The sequence below is a fragment of the Perissodus microlepis genome, chromosome 2 (genome assembly GCF_051167445.1).
Source record: "Perissodus microlepis isolate ML-2025 ecotype Zambia chromosome 2, ASM5116744v1, whole genome shotgun sequence".
NCBI classification, from domain to species: domain Eukaryota; kingdom Metazoa; phylum Chordata; class Actinopteri; order Cichliformes; family Cichlidae; genus Perissodus; species Perissodus microlepis.
Window position 1 is genome coordinate 13,081,400 of NC_140462.1, and position 16,858 is coordinate 13,098,257.

The following is a 16,858-nucleotide window of genomic DNA, read 5'->3' on the forward strand; positions in this document are numbered from 1 at the left end:
GGATCCCGATGACCCTGACTTGCATAGCATCGGCCGTGTGGAGCTATTTTCCTATGTCAAAGACGTAAATGCAGCAGCTGATATAAGCACGACTTTGCATCCGCGGATGAGGAGCCTTCCTGACCTCGTTTCATCCCCATCTCGCTGTTCTTCCTAACCAGCTGCAAGCCCCGCCCAACCACACGATGCGGGGCAAGCAGTAGATGAGGGTGCGCTCGTTTTCCTGTTCTGGGTTTGCCGGATCCATGCTTTTATATTCTTCACGCCACATTCAGATCCCACCAGCCAAATTTCGCAGAACAAACTGAGACTTTTCCAGTCTCTATGGTCCAGTTTTGGTAACCGCGTGTAAACTGTAGCATCAGTTTCCAGTTCTTAAATGACAGAAGTGGACCCCGATGTGGTCGCCCATTTGCTTGAAGGTTCAACGGGTTTAGAGATGCTCTTCTGCACACCTTGTAGCGAGTGGTCATTCGAGTTACTCTTGCGCCCCCATCAGTTCAAATCAGTCTGACATCAACAACACACTGCTGCTCATTACAAGAGCAATATCCCTCATTCTTAATGCCCCCCACTGTAGCCAGCTTTGATAATTTTAGGTCCTCCTTTAGTATTATTCCAAAATTATGGAATAATTTTCTAATTATGCCAGATATCACAAGGTGTGTGGTCCATTTCTTATTACTTTCATTGTTCATGCTGTCCGAACACAGTGTAAAGGCACAAAATCTTCAGATGTAGAGATCCGGTAACAAAAAAAATAGACACTTTTTGGTGTCTAATAATATAAAATGCTTTTAATACAAATTTTAATACTAAAATACTAGTAGTATTTGTTTTATATAAAATATTAATTTACCGGTCACACCGGAGCAGACAAACTAAACATACTTGTATGTTAACATATGCTAATCTGTTCTAAGTGACACACCCTGTGCCCAATGAGAGCGCCTACATGCTAATTTCTCGGAGCAGTAGAGTGAATAGGGGTGGGTCCTGAGCGTTTTCCTTTTTTTTCCGTTTCGTGTGTATGTTTTTTGACTAGCTGGAAATGGCGTCTCTTGGCTTCGAACCGTTCTAACTTTATCGCACAATAATAAACATAACAATATACACAGCTATTATCCCATAACATGGGGAGAAACTTTACTGGGAGGTTTTGGACGCTCTAGTTGGGAAGCATTACTGTGACCGCTGCGACTAAAAGGAGTTAAATCGCGGAGGTAATGATAAAGAAGCTTACAACTACCGTGTACAGAGGCTAACGATAGCTAGCTAGCGATAGCGGACGACTCAAGAAAGGGCTTGCCAACTGAGCTAGTCTACGCTAGCCGATAAGGCCACTTAAAAAACGGAAGAAAATGGAGACGGTGGTTCCGGGAATTTGTGTTAAAATGAAGCTACTCTTATAGGCAGTTATTGTCATAGAATGACGCGAGATGAACGTTTATGTTGGTAATTATATGTGCTGTGCTAACCGTAGCTTGCTGGCTACAGTAACACTGTTGGCTAACGTTAGCAGGGGTATCTGGCTGAGAGGGGGTGTGTTTCTGTCCGACTGGGTGTAAAAACAAACTAAAATACTCGGACAGTGGTTGGATATTTCATCTGTGTGACCAGAAACTTTTGTTTCGCTTCCAGAGAATAATGGAGGATTCTCATACACGGTACAGCAAGCGCCTGGTAAGTAACTTCACCCAACTGTTAAATCCCCGGATTCGTTGTTTTATGTTAACAAGGCAACTTCTTCGTTTTCAATGTGGGTTTTTAATGGACAATAAGCGATTTAGTGAATGAGAACTGATATGTTTTCTTTAGAACGGCCTGCTTTTCTTTTCTCTTTTTTTTGGCACATTGTGTTCACGGTAATGGTCCCATTTTTGTTTTGTGTGGTACCCTAATGATAACGGCAGTGAACCTGTGTAAAGGCTCTGGGTTCAGGAAAAGGTCAAGTTCAGTGTCTAAACTGACAGCATTTGTGCTGTGACCCTGTTTCACCCCCTTCCCTGTCGATGTAAAGCAGTAAACTCCAAGCTTACCGTCTGCGGTAACATTACACCATACTCCGTACTCAAAACATTACACCAGCTGATTCCTGTTATTACTGGGGCAGAGGCTCAATATTAGGTATATTTATGTTATTAAAAAGACTTCTTGTCATTGTTGATTATTATTTTATTGCATGAAAACCTAATAAAAGCACACATAAAGTGGTTGCTTAATACTATTTTTATTAATTATGCTTTCTTCTTTTATTGCTTTATCTGGAAGCTTTAGCTTTGGTTTCGTTGGTAATATTGACTTGCTTTAGTTTAATAATAATAGGGACGGTGTGTTCTTTGAAAGTAAGGACTATTATATGTTAAATAATACTACATTTGTGGTGTAGAGATGGGGGTGGGGAGATCTGAGAACAGAATTCATGTGCTTCATCCATCTGTCTTGCCAAGCAGTGCTCTTAGGGTGAATGGCAGGAGGGGAGTTAAAGGGGGGCAGTGTGTAGAAGATTAATCCCTGCTATTGTAATACTGTATTGTTTGTTTCCCAGATGAACTGATTTTTGTGTCTGACTGATTGATGAATTTGGATGGGCTTACGTCTATCCAGCTCCTTGCTTAAAGTTTTGATACTGCTAGTTTCAGTTTCTTTCTTTTCTTAAAAAAATGTTGTGGTATAGGTCTAAAGTCTTGTTAAACGCCTATAATGAAATTTAACTTGATGCCAAAAGGTAATCCAGTTATTAGTGTTATAATGGTTTAAGTATATTATAGTAATATACAGCTGTTTTTCAGTGGTTTTCCTCTCAAGCACATTTAATTTATCCAGCTCTCAGTTAATTCTTTGTGTGTGCCTCCAATCAGATCTCGTCAGCATCAGCTGATTATTATAAATAAGATACCTTTAGTATATGTGATGAAGTGTGTGGAAACTAGACTAAAGTCTAAATTCTTTTTATGTTTTATATTTTCTAAAACTTTCAAACATTTCTTTCTTTATTTTCTATGAGTATTTAACTCAAGGTGTCAAACTGTGTTTCTTTTAGTTATTGTTGTGTAGTAACCATGAACACAGTTAAATACCCACTTGTACCACATTTGTAAACGATTAAGCTTATTATACAAAACTCCACCAGGTTCACAATTCTCTGCTGATTGATCACAGTCGTCACAGGGTTATCGCCAAAGGCTGAAGGCTTTATCAAAACCTCTGCCAGGTCTAGGCCCATGTGGCTATGCTGACAGGGGATTCCCCCTCATAACTGAGAGTTACGCTGGATGTGGGTTTGAGACAAAATAGCACCTTGTTTATTTGCTCTTTATGCACTGGAAACTGTTTGGTAAACTGCAATTTTGGGACGTTGTTTTGAGAGATATCTGTTGACAGTGAAGTTAAGATCATGAAGCTGGGAAATACTGGAAAGTCCGGTTGTTCTTCTTGGTGGATGGCTGTTGTGCGTAGCTGTAATTCTTGATTTGTGTCGCATAATTTATGAAGCCGTACAAATTTTTACCTTAATATAATTTATATTTTTCTGAGACTCAAGCCCCCAGAGTACATCTTACTCTAATAGTTATAGCGTATGCATGTATGTCTGTTCGCTAGCTTCTCTTCTATGCGTTAACCAATCTGGATGAAGGTTACTGTATAAACTGCCTAGAGTACCGGGATAATCAACATCTGTATAGTGTTTGGAAATTACTTTTAAAACATTCAAATCCTTAGAAATTCAATATATTATCTGTAGTCGCTGATCTCAAAATGAATGGGGACATTAGATCTACGTTGTATTTTAAAAATATTTCTTGCAGTGTCTATAATTGATTATTTTGTCTTATACATTGAATATGTAGCTTTCAAATATGAACTGTAAATATGTTTTTATTGTATATTCATTTGTTTGGTGTTTGTGAGCAGGTTTTGTTTTTTTTTGCCATATGAAGATAAAAGGAATAAAGTGATAAATTAACAAACATGTCTATTTTTTTCATTCTGTGAAGTTAAAACTTTATTTAAAGGTTCTGAAGTTTTTGTGAAACTAAACCCCGAGCCATTTCTAAGGGTTTGGATGGCACAGACTTTAACTGAAAACCTTTATTTGTCTTCAGCGTACGCGAACACAGCGCCGCTATCAGGACGATGGAATCTCCGATGATGAAATTGAAGGAAAACGAATGTTTGACCTGGATGAAAAGCTGGAGTGTGAGAGATTCGGCAGTGACTTGATCAAACACATGGAGGGTAAAGGTGAGACTAGTGTACTGAAATTTATTTTTAATTTTTTTAAAGCAGAACCTTTTGTGATTATATCTAGAGCTCTGTGAGATGAGTTGATGTGTTATTTTTGTAAGAGGCTATCTACAAATTTCTTGTCCCTTGGGGTTTTTTGTTTTTGATATGTGTATCTTTTTTCTAGAATTCACATTTGAATACATCCAGAGGGAAGGACTCAGGGATCCCATTATCTTCAAGACTACTGATGGCCTTGGCATGCAGTAAGGGACTGATTTCATTAGAAAACTCTTTTCACTGTGTGTCTTTCACCAAAGAAAAGTAATAGTAAAATTATTACCTCTCTTACAGAATGCCAGATCCGGATTTTAGCGTGAGTGATGTCAAGTTGTTTGTTGGTAAGTTCCTATTTTATCCCCATTCAGAGGAAGCAATTAACCAGTAGCCACAAACCCAGCCTCAGGGGTAACGCGCTAGTGTACTCCTAGTGCCAATCCCAAGCTTGGATAATTGGGAGGGTTGCATCAAAAATTGCATTCACTAAAAAATTTTTACCAGAAAATGTGGCAGCCTACCTAAGCAGCTCAATTTCTCGACATTTTATCGGCAAGAAAAATATAAAGCCATGTCACTAAAACCACAGCACTACAGCAGAAAGCCTAAATATTTTCTTTTTTCTTTTTATGACACTGCCAGATGGAATCTTAAAATATAATTACACTTTATAATAATATATTTATACCTGTAAAATGTTTTTGCACTACATTGTTCAACTTAAAAATATTGTTTTTACTAATATTATTGTTATTGTTATAATCTTTTTTTTAAAAACGCCTCTTGATTTGATTTGATTTTTTTTATTTTTGCACACATGATCTAGAAAATACTTCTTGTATTGTAACAGCCCCACAGAGCACTGAAGAGTTGATTTTTAATTTGTGCACTGTTCTGCTCATTGTGGCTCCATAGCGTAATGTTTTTTTTTGGGTTTTTTTGTTGGTTTGTTTCAAAAAAATTGTGCATATTGGGGAAAAAATGGAGTAAAGGTCACAAAATATCCATTATAAATTGGTGAGTAGGGCTGGGCGATATGGCCCAAAATTCATATCTCGATATTCTTTAGCTGGATGGCGATATACGATATATATCTCGATTTTTTATTTTTTATTTTTTTTAAAGCCATAAAGTAAGAACAAAAAGAGAGTTCTTAGTCCAAGCTGTCCCAGATGTCACACAGGCACTTTTATTAACATTTTTTTAAAGCAGAACAGTGAGAAATAGATGTACATAAAATAAATTATCAGTATTTATTAAATAATAATGCTCCATAAATAAAATAAAACAGTGTTGTTTTTGTGCATAACAAAAAGCTCACAATTGTGCAGTCAAAATGTAAACTAAAAAGATGCTGAGCATAATAACAAAGACAGATTTCGCAGCTGCTCTGTTCCTAAGTTCTACTGCGTGACTGACAGCCTTGAGTTAGAAATCCGCTCTGTAACCAGGCCATTTGTGGTCCTTATACACACACAATACGGTAATATCATGTTGAAGGACAGTACGTAGTACTCCACGAGGTTCCTGACTACGGTAGCCGTAATGCTCTGACAATCCATCAAGCGGTGCGGCTTCGTAGCTTACCAAAGTTGTACTAAAACATTTTTTGACAGATTGCTGAGCGCCGTGTAGCACATAAAATCGGTTATCGGTCAGTAAGCACAACCAGAATTCATACATAAGGCGCACTGTCGATTTTTGAGAAAATGAAAGGATTTTAGGCCAAACGCGTTAGCGCAGTTAACTCGTTAACTCATTGACGCCGTCCAGCCCCATGCACGTGCCGATCCGTGGTAACTCGCTAACGGAGATTTGTTGCATTAATGCAGTTATAGCGTTAATGTCATTTTAACGAGATTAACGCTGGCAGAACTAAAATAGTAATCTCCAAATGTTTTCTTTTTACCGACCAGCTCCTCTTTGATAGCTGCCGTGTCCTTCTTGTTGCCTGCAGGTGAAACGATGGGGGAGGGGGAGTTGTGTTCAGTGAAGGAGAGAGGCGAGGCAGAGTAATTTTGCGTACAGACAAAAGTGGACGAAAGAGAGGCAAACTTGCGGCTCCACAAGTATAATTATAACGTAACATAGACTATATCGATATAAACTATATCTTCTCATCTCATATCTCGTATAAAAATATATATCGATATATTTAAAAACTCGATATATTGCCCAGCCCTGCTGGTGAGTGTTATGCAAAGTAAGTAATTATTATTAGGCTGTCAAATTTGGATTTGATTGCAATGATCTCAGTTGACATTAATGTGCTTACAGGTAGTCGACGTATTGTAGACGTTATGGATGTGAACACCCAGAAAGGAATTGAGATGTCGATGGCTCAGTGGCGACGATACTATGAGACGCCACCATCAGAAAGAGAAAAACTCTACAATGTCATCAGTCTAGAGTTCAGTCACACCAGACTGGAAAACCTGGTGAAACGGCCTGCTTCGGTGAGAGTTTGCACAGTTTTACACATGACGTTTACAGAAACTGTACTTGTTGAAGCAACTGTTTGGGGGGGGGGAAAAATGGAACCGTAACTTCACCTTTAGTTATTGACCAACTGTGATGTGTTAAGCAGAAAGTGGTGCTGATCATCAGAATAGTCTCGGGTTTGGTGCTGAAATTTTAAATGTGTACTTCTGTATTACACAGGTGGACCTTATTGACTGGGTGGACAACATGTGGCCCCGTCATATCAAGGAGAGGCAGAGGGACTCCACCAATGCCATCATAGACATGCACTATCCCAAAGTACAGAAGTGAGTAAACTAACAACATTTAACATTTGCTGTGCTGTAGAGAAACCACCATCATGACCCTCTCCTATATCAATGCAAATGTAAGCTAGCTAATCTGTATGCCAGCTTCTGTTCACATTTTAATCTTGTTTGATGGTTTTCAATCCTGCCTTCATATCTCTCAGGTACTGTCTCATGAGTGTGCAGGGCTGCTTCACAGATTTCCACATTGACTTTGGAGGCACTTCCGTCTGGTACCACATTCTGAGAGGAGGAAAGGTCAGTCTGAATGTCACACCGCACAAGAACTATAGATTTAACGAGGTGTCCATCAGAATAGTTGTTAACTTTGATGATTTTAACAGGCACATTTCTATGTGCATGTGGGCTGTTATTGCACAGTTGCAATGCTAACTATGAGACCCACATGCAGCAAAGGAGCTATGTGTGCATCTCTGCACTCACAGAGGGTTTCCAGAAGGAGAATTTGTTTCCCACTTTACAGCCTTTACCATTGAGAGAAATTTGGTGTCAGGCATTAAAGGAGAATAAGCAAGAAGGAGAAGAAAGGTGTATTTTACTGAAGATGCAAACACTGAGGTTACTGCAAATGATAAGTTGGAGCTTTTTCTGAAATGGATACAAGCGTGTAGGAATTCTGAACATAATAGTAAAGGTACATTAGCTAACTTAACAATTGTGGCTTTTGTATTTAAAAAATCCAGGTAGGCTGCTGTGTTTACAGAAACTCTAACAGCAGTGCCTATAACAGCTGGGTAAAAACTTAATCCAGGACAGTCCTTTTCTTCAGTCTTGCTTTCAGAATTAATCAAAGTATGATCTAATGTTATCACACTTCTTGTTATTATGCAGTAAATACTGACGGGGACATTTTTATGAGTGCATGCCAGTTCCTTTAATAAATTCAATTCTTGTTAGCAGACTAGAGGGAAGATCAAATTATTTATTTGGCATGCATTGCAGATTCTAACTAAGATTTACTTTCCCCCTACAGGTGTTCTGGCTGATTCCACCCTCACCACAGAACCTGGAGATGTATGAGAACTGGGTTTTATCAGGAAAACAGGGAGACATCTTCTTGGGGGATAAGTGCCATGACTGTCAAAGGATAGAGCTCCAACAAGGGAACACCTTCGTCATCCCATCAGGTCTGTTCTGTAACAGTATGTAGTACATACAGTTACAGATGAGGGTAGAAACAATGTATGTAAGCCTCTCACACATGTAAACAAGCATCCTGTGTTTAATATGGTGTAGGGTGGATCCATGCTGTGTACACACCAGAGGACACATTGGTGTTTGGGGGGAATTTCCTCCACAGCTTTAACATCCCGATGCAGCTCAACATCTACACCATTGAGGATCGCACACGGGTGAGCAGCAGTTAAACAGCTCACTGTTTAAACGTCTTTATAAATCATTTGAGATTTTAGAGTAATGTAATGCATGATTCAGGGCCGTGTGGAAATTACAAGGGGGGAAAAAGACAAGTTTAAAAAAAACATTTAGTACCTTTTCAGGTATTCCCACTGTAGAAATCTGATGCCAGTACTGTCATTTTCTCGAAATTGAAACGTGTATGCATCTTTTGGTTCTTGGATATGAATCCAGGGGTTGTAAAGCACTATCCACACAATTGTAGCCCACTGACAGGGTTACTGCAGGTCATTAAAAAGTCTGAAAGGAAAAACTAGACCTCAAATTGTCTGAGAGATTGTTGTATATTATAAATTTGGAGATGCTGTGACTTTAACTGGTACATGAAATCAAAATTGGCTATGGAGAATATGAAGTTTATTTTGAGACTATGTCAAGTTTCTTTTCTTTTCTTAAATTTAGCTATAACACAGGTTAGGTATCCGGCTGGGTTAGCCCACACACACAGGTGTTCAGCTTGTATCTGGACTGCTGTGTCTGCAGTGACACCATATTTTTTTAAATATATATTTCTAAGAAGAAGTGAAAACCACAGCTACCATGTGACAAATGCTTCTTTTTTGTGGTGCCTGACAGTAGCTGTTAAACAAAACAAAAAACATAAATAATATAGTTGCATAGGTGCAGCTGAGAATTTTAAAAAAGTCATTTAATTATTAACAATTTGGAACCATTGTAGATGCATTACAAGCATGTAATTTCCTACATGTTCCTATAGGAACACATGTAATATCAATGTCCCCATCCTGTATGTGGTATGGCTCATATTTCCGTCATCTATTTACATTGATTGCTATACATATGGTTTCTGTTATTTGTAAATGTTAATCTACCTATAATATAAGCATAAATAGTTTAATTAGTACTAAATTAGGGTTAAATATGATTTTGAGCAGTGTTTAAAACTAACCTTTACATGGTTTCTTAGAGAGAAAAGGACATTTTCAACATTTTGCTACAGGTCAAACACTTTAACCTTCATTTTATAATCAATAATAGGAGCTTTTAATTGTGATAGAAATAGAAACGAAGATGGAAATAATTGAAAAAGCAAGGCAACACTTTAGCTCAAACGAATGAATTGACATACCCATTGTTCATGTGACTACTTGGTTGCTTTTATGTCCATCGTGGTTCTTTGGACGTTTTATTTACCTGCGTAAAAATGGTGTATATTTCAAACTGGCCTCAGTCACGCAGGTTCTGGATACAAATATGCAGAAAAAAACCCAGCAGTTTTTTATTTGCCGTAAATATTTGAATCAACCGCCATATTGATGTTATTAGTCTTGGTACCTGAGGTAGTTTATGGGCCAAGTTTCATAAAGATTGAACCAATCCACTAGGGGGAGTTCAGGAACAGAAATGCAGACATAAATATATCATTATTATATAAGATTTAGCAGTTCTTCCTGGTCTGTTTTTATCAACATCCCCTAGGTGCCAGCAAAGTTCAGGTACCCGTTTTACTATGAGATGTGCTGGTACGTCCTGGAGAGATACCTTTACTGTCTGACCGACATCTCGCACCTCACCCCTGAGTTCAAGAAGTACTCCCTCGGTATAGGTAAGGATAAATGTACTCAGATAAAGACCGCTGCCCCCCCTTTTTTTCCCTACAGAACACAAACATTTGTTTATCACTTACTTTAACTTTAAACACTACATGCTTCCTCTTTTAAGGCTTAACACCAGCTGACCTCGAAAACAATGCCTACACTGGTAATGGTGCTTCCAATGAAGATGACACTGATGATGAAAATGAGGATATCAAGATCAAGGAGGAAGATGCCGAAGAAGAAAAACCAATCCAAGTTAGCAAACCCCGGCGCGTGCTGACCCCCTTTGAGCTGGAAGGACTGTGGAACCTTTTAGGAAAACTGGAGGAGCTGCCGAGCCACAAAAAGTGCGTCCCTGAAGGAATTGCGAATGCTGCAGGCCTGCTTGAGGACATGAGGGTGAGTGTCACCAAAGTTCCTTGCGTTGATCAACTTAGAATGTAGTCACATGCTCTACGTAAGTATTATATTTAGACCAAATACTCATCTTTCATTTCCATATTTTTTGTCTAGGCTGTTCTGACAGAGTGTGCCGATGACAGCCCTAAGCTAGCCTACACTGGAGAGCCCATAGTCAGATGGCCTGAAAGGGTGAGTAGTGAACTATTTTTCTAAGCTTTATTTTTAATCATCTGCCTGATGTTTGTGGGACTCAATCATAACATGCGTTTTCTACCCCTTGCCTGCTGGTCTTGTATATGTAGCCATCATGGTACCAGCCTCCCACTCCTCCTACACCTGTTCTTTACCGTCCTCGCTTGGGTCCCACCCTCCACAAGCCTCTGGGTCAGAAGACCAAACGGTCTTCCATCTCCGCCTTGAGACGGAGACGGGTGAGGTGCAAGCGCTGTGCTGCCTGCTGCAGGAAGGAATGTGGCAACTGCCAGTACTGCCATGACATGAGGAAGTTCGGTGGACCTGGGCGCATGAAGAAGAGCTGCGTCATGCGACAGTGTCTAGCAGTAAGATTTCATACCCATCATTGTATTTATATACACTGAAATAATTATGCTGTCCATCTGTAAATGCATGCAGAAGAAACACTGAAAACTGTTAAAACATACTTTTACTGAAGCGTCTTACTCTAAAGTGTGTTGACAAACTGAACTGGAGAATCATTCGAAAGTTTTGATTATACTCAGTTGCTGAAGATCCGACAGCTAAGTTTAAAAAAAAAAAAAAAGCAGGCAGGTGTGTGCCAAAGGTTACATCACTCGGACCCTTGCCGACTCATAGACACTGAAAGTATAATCAAGGCTTAACAAATGTCCTGTCAGCATTATATGTAAAATTTCTGGCTTTATTTTGTCCACCACCTAGCCTGCGTTACCGAACACAGCACGATGTGCCATATGTGGAGAGGGGGAGTCAGATGAAGCAAATCCAATCACGCACACCCTCATGGAGTGCTCTGTGTGTTCAGAAATTGCCCATCGACAATGCATTAAGGTGCGTCTGCTTCTGATCTAGCGTATAAATTAAGGACATTACACAGTTATTGCATTGATGATTTTTGCATTTGTGATCAGGTTTTGTAGTTTCCAATTAAAACATTTACCTGTTGTGTTTTAGGAACCTGGTGAGGGGAAGATCAATAAGGACTTACCAAGTTGTTGGGAGTGTCCCAAATGTTACCAAGGAAAAGATTCAGCATCAGAGGTGCTTAAATATATTTCTTACATTTACTTTGATTCCTTCTTGCTTTAGCTGGTTCATTCTTTCGGACGTGTTTTTTTTCCCTTTATTGTTTATCAGCCACTTCCTGTTGCCTTATAGTTGATGTTGATACACAAATTAATAATGACACTCCCACATCAGTCTTCCAGCGATGAGGAAAGTGAAGAGTCAGAAGGCTCAACCTCCTTGCCACAGTCCAAACTTTCATACAGGGAAGGAATTGGTGTTGGTGAAGAGGCGGGTCCAGCAAAACGTAGCAGACCCCAAGGCCGGCCAACAGCACCACCGCCTTCTCAGAAACTGCTACTACAGCATCAACAGAGCCGAAAACGAGCAACTGAGCTTCAGCTCAGATATAAAAAGAGAGTAAGTTGGGGATACTTAAGTTTGTTTCACATTGATTTGTATTTATTTTAGTTGCTGCTGGTTTTTTTTTTCCCAACTGAAACACCTGTTTGGGGAAACTGTCTCTGACTTTAAATAATAAGCTAACACTTTATCTATTCATAGATTAGTTTTTTCTGTAGCTGACACTTTCCTACATCTTTTCTTTTTATTGCAGCTGAAACTGGATCGGGTCAAAATGTTAACAGTGAGTGGTGCACTTATTTCTGCAGTTATTCTGTATTGCATTTGAAACTGTTGCATTTGTGAAGTTTTTTATCAACTTTTCAATGTTTTATATCTGCAGCAGATGACACAATTATGCACAACCATTTTTTAGAACTAGATTTGATGTCTGAAACATGTCATGTCTTATTGATATTTGCCTTTTCCCTATAAACAGAAATCGTCATCTCTAGCTCATTCCCCGAGGCTGCTGGGCTCCAGGGTGCTGCCTCGTCTGCGCTCTCCAGCGAGCAGACTACCTCAGGGCAGAGGTCAAGGTTCCACCTGGGCGAATGGGTCTTCTTACCACAGCAATCCAGTAGAGACCGAGTCCTTTGAGCAGCAGCAGCAGTCTTCCCATGGTTTAGTGCTTGCACCCAAAGGAGAGCCCCGCAGGGGGAGAGGGCGAGGTGTGAGGCTGCGGGGTGGAGGGGCAGGAAAAGGCATCAGAGGTGGTCAGAGCCACGCAGAGTTGGAAGAGGACAGTGAGGACAGCAGCAGCAGCAGCACTAACAGCAGCAGCAGTGACGACGACGAAGAAGAAGAGAGTGGGCAGAACAGAGGGAGGGGAGGTGATAAAGAGAACCAGCCACAGTTGAGACGGGAAGGACAGGCAGCCAAAGAAAGAGAAGAGGACGGGTTTGAGATGGCCAACCAAAATGGAGCAGATGAGGATGAAGAGGAGGAGATGGAGCAGGAAAGTCGAACAGGGGACAGAGATGCAACATATCTTAATAAAGTCACACTCCAAAGGCCAACCAGAGCCAAACAGGACCCGTCAGCTATTGTCCCCAAATTAGAGGCTGTCGCCCCTCACACTGCTACTTCCACAGTACACAGCCAGCCCAGAGCCCTCCTCAGACCCCCCATTAGAAATCGCAGCCCCTGTCCTGATCAGCACTCAAATAGGCACACACCACCGCAGACTCGCAGTGGACACACTGGCACTCGCACTTCCCACTCAGAGAGACTTGAGGCCTCAAAAAGAATGAGACTGAGCAGGCCAGCCAAACTGAACAATGGAGCTTCCTCGTCTTCATCTTCTGAGCTTCCCCATCTCCGCGTCCCTCTGTCTGCCCTGCAGGAAGGAGGGGGCGAAGCAGAAAGGGGGAGTGTCGGGAATAACCCAAGTTGTGAGAGAGAGGTGTGGGTGTCTGTCTTCCGCTACTTAAATCGTGCAGATCTCTGCGTCTGCATGGCAGTCTGCAAGAACTGGTACAAATGGTAAGACCTCTTCCCTGACACTTTACTAACAAATCTCCTTAAAGTGTTTTTTGTTTCGCTACACTCATAAAAAGCAAAGTAAAACATGCGCGTTCAGGCCCATTCTACCTAATTTAAATTACAAATCACTGATGTTACTTGTGCTGGCTACAAATGATGGCTTGTTCTCTGGTTAATGTGGCCTCTATAGCTGGTCTCTGCATTAAGATAAAGAAAAGCTTCACACTTTTTAAGAGAGCTTTACAAACCCTACTGGACTTTTGGTTTTTGTAGTTCAGCAAAGCGATGACTGTTACCTGGCTGATCACCTCAGGATCTCAGCATTTTTATCTGATATTTATGATAACTCTGAATCTGGACCTTTTTTTAAGTTGTTAAATTATGCCAGACTACAGGTGTGAATCACACGATCGAGGTATATTTAACTGGGCCATCTTGTGGGTCATTTCAATTTCATGTTGTAGAGGCAGGATAATTTTGCTTCTACTTTTTAAATGTTAAAAAGATTTTAGTGAGATTCAGTTGGATTTCAGTCTTTAAAATAAATTCAGACCACTTTGATTTGTATTTGTTAAAAGGCCCAGTGAGCCCTTTTGAGCCTAAAAGATGGTTTATTTAGACTGTATCGCTGACCCATATATCTACAAATGCACAGATATGTTCTTTATGCATATGTTTTCATCTGTAGGTGTTTAGACAAGCGGCTTTGGGCCCGGATTGACCTAAGCATCAAGCGCACGGTTAGTCCTCAGGCCTTGACAGGCATCATAAAGAGACAGCCGGTCACACTCAACCTCTCCTGGACCAACATCTCTAAAAAACAGCTCAGCTGGCTCATTGACCGCCTGCCTGGTACACGCTCAAGTTTTCTTCCAGGATTATTGAATTCTAAAAGGGACAATATAGATGTATTAACAATATTAACACATAAAAGGTGGACTCGATTTTTAGATTGTATGACATTAAACACTATTTAAATCTTACCCATTTTACAGGGCTGAAGGATCTGATGCTGGCAGGCTGTTCCTGGTCCTCTGTTTCAGCTCTGTGCTCCTCTGGTTGCCCTCTTCTCCGTTCACTTGATCTGCGATATGCGGATGCCGTCAAAGATGCTCAGATCAGGGATCTAGTCACTCCTCCAGGTAAGGAAAGGGGAGCCTCAGAGGGTACAAAGTGATCATACGATGTGCATTATCTAGTAATAGATTTAGTATGGTTTTCTTTCCTTTCCTTTCCCTTTATTTTCATTTTACTTTCTCCCTTTTCCTTTACCAAATTTACAGAATGTCTCTGCTTGTTTTCTTTCATCTCTGGTCCAGGCTGTGACAATCGTAGTCAGTTGCGGTCCATGCAGTGTTTGCGGCTAGCAGGTTTGGACATTAGCGACTCCACTCTGCGTCTGGTGATCCGCCACATGCCCCATTTAACAAAACTGGATCTGTCCCACTGCAACAGTCTCACCGACCACTCCATCAATCTGCTGACTGCTGTGGGCTCGTCCACGCGAAACACACTCACAGAACTCAACCTGGGAGGTAGGAAACTGTTGGGAAGTATTTGGACTGGACAGCATTTCTGGGAAGTTTCATTCAACTGGAGATAAATGTTTTCACGTTTCTTTTCCAGGCTGCAGTAAACTGACAGATACGTGTCTGAAGTATCTCCGCCGCCTCTCTTGCATCATGCTGCTTGACCTACGAGGCTGTAAAGGCGTCTCCCGCAAGGCCTGTGAGGCGTTCATCTCTGAGCTGTCGGTCAACACACTCTACTGCCTATCGGACGAAAAACTGATCCAGAGGATATCCTAAGCGGCTCGCCTTCTCTCACTGCAGACGTGATTTGGGATGCAAAAGCGGAGGGAGTGGATCCTGATGTGAATCTGTGCAACAGAGAGAGGCAGGGAAGCTCATGCACCTGTGCCACGTAAAGGAAGGGTGGGGTCTAAACTGGGAGGGCTTGCTGGCTGGTGCTGTTGGGAGGGGGACAAATGGCATGTCACAGCTGGAACGATGCTTCTTTTCATTACATTTTATTTTGCCATGTACTTAAAAAGGAAAAAAGGACTCAGGAGCTTTTTTGCTGTTCTTTTGGGACTTCGTGGTGAGTGGAGAAGACAGCTTTTTTTTTTTTTTTTTTTTTAATTTTCCTAAGTGGGAGAATGCAGGCAATTAAAAGCTGTATTAGACTATACATCCTGTGGATATCAAAGTCATCAACTCTTCTTTGGACAGTGCCAGTCATGACTGTCATCACAAGCTTTCTGCCTTGAGAAAGATAAGCAGAGACTTTGAGTTTCATCCGCAGAATAAACATGCATTGTTTTGTTGAACTTAACTGATTTCAGCTACTTTTGGGTGCTTCAAGCATATTAATATCTTTTTCTGTTCAGTTGTTTGATGACTTACGCTTCATGCACAACAGCTATGCTTTGATACTTAAAAAACAAACAAACAAAAAAAAAGGAAACTAAAGGTGAAAGGACTTCGATGTCAGACTTGGGAAACGTGAGCTACAGGAATGACCTATGTTTACCAGATGTTTATTCAGCTTTGTAAGTCACTGGTTGCGACACAAGTCCAGTTGTATGGTGTACATGGATGCTAAGTGTGTAAGAAAGTTAAAAGTGTGAGTAGGCAATCAACATGGCAACAAGACCTCACCCCAACAAAAGGGCAGGTTGCATTAAGTGTAGGGGACGAGCCAAGGATAAGGTGTCAGATAAATGGTGCATTTTCAAACAACGTTAGACTTCAGGTGCTATAATTTCCAAACTCCTTTTGCTTTGTTTTTGTACAGAGACAACATTTAGAGCAAAACTATTCTAGATGAAACCGCTCCCCACCTGTCTTTGATACACTCGTTTTGCTTTCATTTACAAATAAAAAGAGAGGAAAAAATGTGACCATCTACTTTTCACATGACTTTGTCAGATTCAGTGTAGAGATGTTTTGTTTAGGGAGGTGGGGGTTCTGCTCATTTCTTTGTTCCCTTATAGTGTTATGGCTCTATATCAAAGGTCTCCTCCCAGACTGCTCCTCCTGGCCATATCCCTTAAAAATGAATATAAGAATATAAATGTATACTTTTGTGTAAATGTGTTTTTCCTCTTTTAGATTATCAAAACGGGGAACCTGTAGCATTGTAATTATTTTCAGAAGCCTTTTTCACTTTATGTTATTTGTGTTATTTTTCAAGAAAAAAAAAATAAAAGAATGATAAACAATGGCTGGGTTTCGTGATTTCTGTTGAGCTGAAAGTGGGGAAGATGCACTGCAATTACATCACTAGTATTTTCCTGTT

General features: G+C 40.5%; 1 protein-coding gene across 1 annotated transcript; it reads left to right on the forward strand.

The window, feature by feature from the left end:
- The first annotated feature begins 998 nt into the window (after positions 1-998).
- kdm2ab (lysine (K)-specific demethylase 2Ab) lies at positions 999-16,783 on the forward strand. Its single transcript, XM_084947980.1, has 23 exons — positions 999-1,223; positions 1,642-1,683; positions 4,107-4,245; positions 4,415-4,493; positions 4,582-4,628; positions 6,562-6,740; positions 6,946-7,052; positions 7,217-7,310; positions 8,047-8,200; positions 8,310-8,425; positions 9,930-10,056; positions 10,173-10,447; positions 10,562-10,639; positions 10,753-11,010; positions 11,369-11,497; positions 11,621-11,707; positions 11,867-12,091; positions 12,288-12,317; positions 12,513-13,558; positions 14,247-14,410; positions 14,554-14,700; positions 14,878-15,093; positions 15,185-16,783. The coding sequence occupies exons 2-23, from the start codon at positions 1,648-1,650 to the stop codon at positions 15,364-15,366; spliced, it is 3,915 nt and encodes a 1,304-aa protein (XP_084804106.1). The 5' UTR covers positions 999-1,223; positions 1,642-1,647; the 3' UTR covers positions 15,367-16,783.
- The last annotated feature ends 75 nt before the right edge of the window (positions 16,784-16,858 follow it).